General features: G+C 38.4%; 1 protein-coding gene across 1 annotated transcript; it reads right to left on the bottom strand.

The window, feature by feature from the left end:
* Positions 1-212: 212 nt before the first annotated feature.
* Positions 213-3,453, bottom strand: LOC128695312 (ionotropic receptor 21a-like). The gene is made up of 6 exons (XM_053785814.2): positions 3,292-3,453; positions 2,761-2,997; positions 2,401-2,666; positions 1,819-1,956; positions 970-1,156; positions 213-470 (listed from the first exon to the last, which is right to left on the bottom strand). Exons 1-6 carry the CDS (start codon positions 3,406-3,408, stop codon positions 213-215), a joined length of 1,203 nt encoding a protein of 400 aa, XP_053641789.2. The 5' UTR covers positions 3,409-3,453.
* Between the last annotated feature and the right edge of the window lie 786 nt (positions 3,454-4,239).

Below are 4,239 nucleotides of genomic sequence, written 5' to 3'. Positions count from 1 at the left end.
CAAAGTATTAAAATTTTGGTATCTTAGCATAGCATATTGTCCAATTTCTTCTTGTGTGTTATGTTAACCACCTATTAGTAATTTAGCACCGTTGAGATTGATTATGCAACTCCCAGTACATGTGTAATTATATAGTTAAACCCTTAAAAGGGGTTAATTGTTCGCTTCTCAATCCTTTACATCTCAAGATAATCCAAATTTCGAGTTTCAATTTACTGAGCAGTTCCTGTCTTGCATAATTTTAACAACAATTCAGTTACAAACACAATCATAGACGAAGATAGACCCAGAGCAACGAGCATAATTGGACCTTGCATGTGGAGTAGTGTAAGGGGTTTATTCTCCCTCGTTCCTGGTGAGCTCTGGGTGATCACCATCAGTCCTGTCTCCAACTGCTTACGCTGTCTCCTGCGACTGTCTTCCTTGGCCTTCACAATCATGTCATTAATCCATTTTTCGTATAATCCAGCCTGAAAAAGATCAAATATTTTGGATGTGTCTAGTTATATTTTTTAAAATAGAGAAAAAAATTTCATTGTCATGTATGATAGGAAAAATTAATCATATATTGTGTTCGAGAGAGAGAGAGAGAGAGAGAGAGAGAGAGAGAGAGATGGCTCCAACTTCATCTTGTTCCTTATCTCTATATCTCACAATAAAAATGTTTTCAAATGAGCTGATGTAGTAACACCTCTTAGCTTGTAAATAAAATTAGGAACTCTAAACCTGACCTTGTAGAACCCCATGTTAAAGAAAAAACTAATTTTTTTTTTTTGCATTTTGCAGAGTATTGCAAGAGTCATGCTTTTAAACCAATCTGTCAATAATATGGAGCATTTCATGACAATTATGCATGACTGTCGATAATTTTCATTAGCTTAATTATACTTTTATTCCCATTTCGGAATTTAAAAGAAAACTCTATATTATATATTTAATAAATATTGAGCGTCACTATATTCATCTTACTTCGGTAATATACATGATTAATTTATCAAGCTGTGGTTTGTAAGGAGCGTCGTGAGGTATTGGCCAGGCTCCCGGCCCAGGAACGATGCTTTCCCTGCCGATGTAAAGCTTAGTGCTGCCATCCACCTGTGTGTAGTAGTCAGCGATCATCTGCTGCAGGTAGTTGTACCCGTCCATGTAAGCCTGTCTGAACCATGGTACAAACACTTACAACAAAATTTACATGACTATTTCACTTCAATAACATTTAAATGGCAATGTTGTAGCAATTAACATTTTAAGTAGTTCACTATTGACGACGTTTCGGTCCCTCCTGGACAATTGTTAAGTCACAACTGAGGCGACAAAAAGTAGAGAAGGCCAGAAAACACTTATTTGGCCTTTTGCACTATTTCTTGCTTCAGTTGTGACCTGGCAATGGTCGAGGGCGGATACATACGTCCTCGACCATTGCGAGATTTTTGTGAATTGTTCCAACCACAGTATTGTGAATTTTTCTTTTCATTGTTAATATCATGATTATTATTATTAGTAGCAGAAACATTAGTAACAACTGTAGCAATATTTATAATAATCATACTACTACTGACGCCATTGGGCGGGCAGTAGGTTATCCAAGCTTATACTTTCTTTTAAACCTAATTGACAGATTTACTGAGGCCCTTTATTTTCAGTTATTAATTGTGGTTAAAGATGCGTTTTAATACGTTTATGTAGGTAAACCTAACCTATAAATTAGGTTAGGTTTAGCAACACACCTACCGCCCAAATAGAAGCTCTCTGATATTAACAAACAATGCTAATAATCAGTAATAACAATAAAACCAGACACTCTAAAAAGATACTTACTTCTTCTCTGCCGCTTGGCGAAGTCCGTACTCTGCAGAAGGGACGATCTCCATGATGCTAGAGAGTCTTTGATAAACTACGGAATCAGACTCCTTAAAAAACTGTTGGAAATTTTCTCCGTAATCAGGCATCGTTACCCTGCGGATTACACCACACGAGGAACATGAAGGTTCTTGCCACTTAACAACACCATACAGAGTATCCCGTAAATCTGCAGCCATTGGGTGTTTAACACCATCGTTCTTGCTATTCGCCGTGTACATGCTAATTTGATATGGTGATTATCGGGGAGGGGATGGCCTTTTGAACGTGCTCTATAAATAAAAGTCCTTAATTCTCTTCTCTTTTCATTTTCCTTTATAGTTGTAGACATATGGGATACCCTGTGTGTGTGTGTGTGTGTGTGTGTGTGTGTGTGTGTGTGTACAAACATCGTTAAATAACAAACATAGTTCAAATATTACGAATATGTGCTGAAAATTACAAAACTAAAGACTAAAGAGCAGCTGACAAAAGAAAAAAAAAACTCAGGTGAATATAAACGTGTATGTAATCAGTCGCATTAAATTTATTTATTATTACTTATCAACAACTTTGATGAGCTGCTCCAGTGTCTCTGGTCTGGGTGGGTACTTGGGGAGGGTGAGAGCGGCTGTCAGGTTGCCCCTGTAGACGTTGCTCACGATGAAGGCGAACACCAGCCAAGTCACCAACAACAACCGACTCGAACTGCTTTCAGAGAGTTGCTTCTTGGTACTCTGGCCAAGCAGCGTTCCAACGGCTATTTCGCCAGAGTCTTCTATGGTTAGTTTATAATTTAATTCTGCTCTGTCTCCCGGGTGAGTGATCTGAATTCAGGAAACGATATCTAAATGATAATATACATGAAAGGAATAGGTCGATCAAAAAAATCAATGCAACACAAACAGTACTGCTGCATACCATAAACAGACAGGGAGGCATGACAAGCAGGGCCACTAAGATTGACACCCAAACCTCGATAGCCAGAGGGTCGAAGAGACTGTTCCAGTTAGAAGTGAGTGAAGGTGTGGCCATTGTGAAAGAGGTCAACACTTGAGTATAGATGTATGTAAAATCATATAGAAGACAGCGTTGTGGCAGTACTATATGGTATATAGTAGCCATGAAAGAGGACCTGTCCATCACCAAGCCTGTGACCTGGCAAGAGTACACGAATTTTTTCAAAATATACGACTTGTCATTATATTGTGTTACATGATGAAAATATTATCCTTCATTTTAAGAGCCTCTTGAATTATCTTTTTTTTCAGAATATCAATAGCAATACATTTAGTAAAGAAACTAAACTGATGGGACACTTAGAAGAAATCTTTCGATACAAATAATGTACGAAACATTTGCAGTTCAGATATATGAATACAAATATTATTGTGAAAATAACACTAAAGTACAACATCAGCGTCAACATCTTGGCCAAAGGTGACTACAAACCTGGTCCCAAGTGCTTACAGGTAGGACAATAAAGGTAAAGTTTAGAGCGTCAGCTATGGTACGTAGCATCATGGCGTCACTGCCTGAGTACCTGGTAACACCAGAGTTCTCACCCATCTGTTCCTCATCTTCATTCCAGTATGGTCTATAAGACAAGGCTGTCACGTTTACTGTAGCTCCGTGAAAGCTGAAAGAATATACGACTTTTATTTTCATAATTATATTAGATCATTGTGAAAAAAGAACAGGCCTTAATTATACCAAGTATTCCTTAGCCGTATATATCAAACATTCAAGTACAGAGTATGTTTCTACTAATGGTTTAAAGTAAAGAGATATTCTCTTGGATATGTATATACTTATTGAACTTTTCAGGGAAGAGATGATGGTTAAAGAGATGAAGGCCTAGATTAGTTGTCCAAATCGCAGTCCTCTCTAATTTGGCCCCGGAGACACTGTACGGCAAGTTTACATACACGCTGAAACTTTTTGATAGCAAGTTTCATGTCCAGCATGAATACAAATGTTATTTAAGTTTTGATAGATTTATTATGCACTCTATATTCAAAATATTAGAGGCCCATATGGCATCAGGAACTACGCCCAATTATTTTCAAAGCTATCTACATAATAGTACTGAATTATTTATTTTATGAATTGTCAACTTGTTTACCTGGGTTGACTCAAGCTCTCGTTCAACACTACCAACATGACATTCATCATGGAGAATGTCCAACTACCATTGAGGAGAAGCTGTAGCTCGGGAAGAGGCAGGCGGGAGACGATTAAGAGCCTCGTCGACCACACCAAGAGGCGGCCTTTGAGGGAGCACTCAGCGAAAGCTCCGAGGAAGGCCGCGTCGTCAGTAACCACCACCACTGTCACACACTGCCACATCTGCCGCACCTGTTGACATCAGTGTGGTTGACGTTATGTGAACTACTCTCT

The sequence above is a fragment of the Cherax quadricarinatus genome, chromosome 50, assembly GCF_038502225.1.
Source record: "Cherax quadricarinatus isolate ZL_2023a chromosome 50, ASM3850222v1, whole genome shotgun sequence".
Taxonomy (NCBI): domain Eukaryota; kingdom Metazoa; phylum Arthropoda; class Malacostraca; order Decapoda; family Parastacidae; genus Cherax; species Cherax quadricarinatus.
The sequence above is the reverse complement of the archived record's forward strand: the minus strand, read 5'-3'. Positions and strand labels throughout refer to the sequence as shown.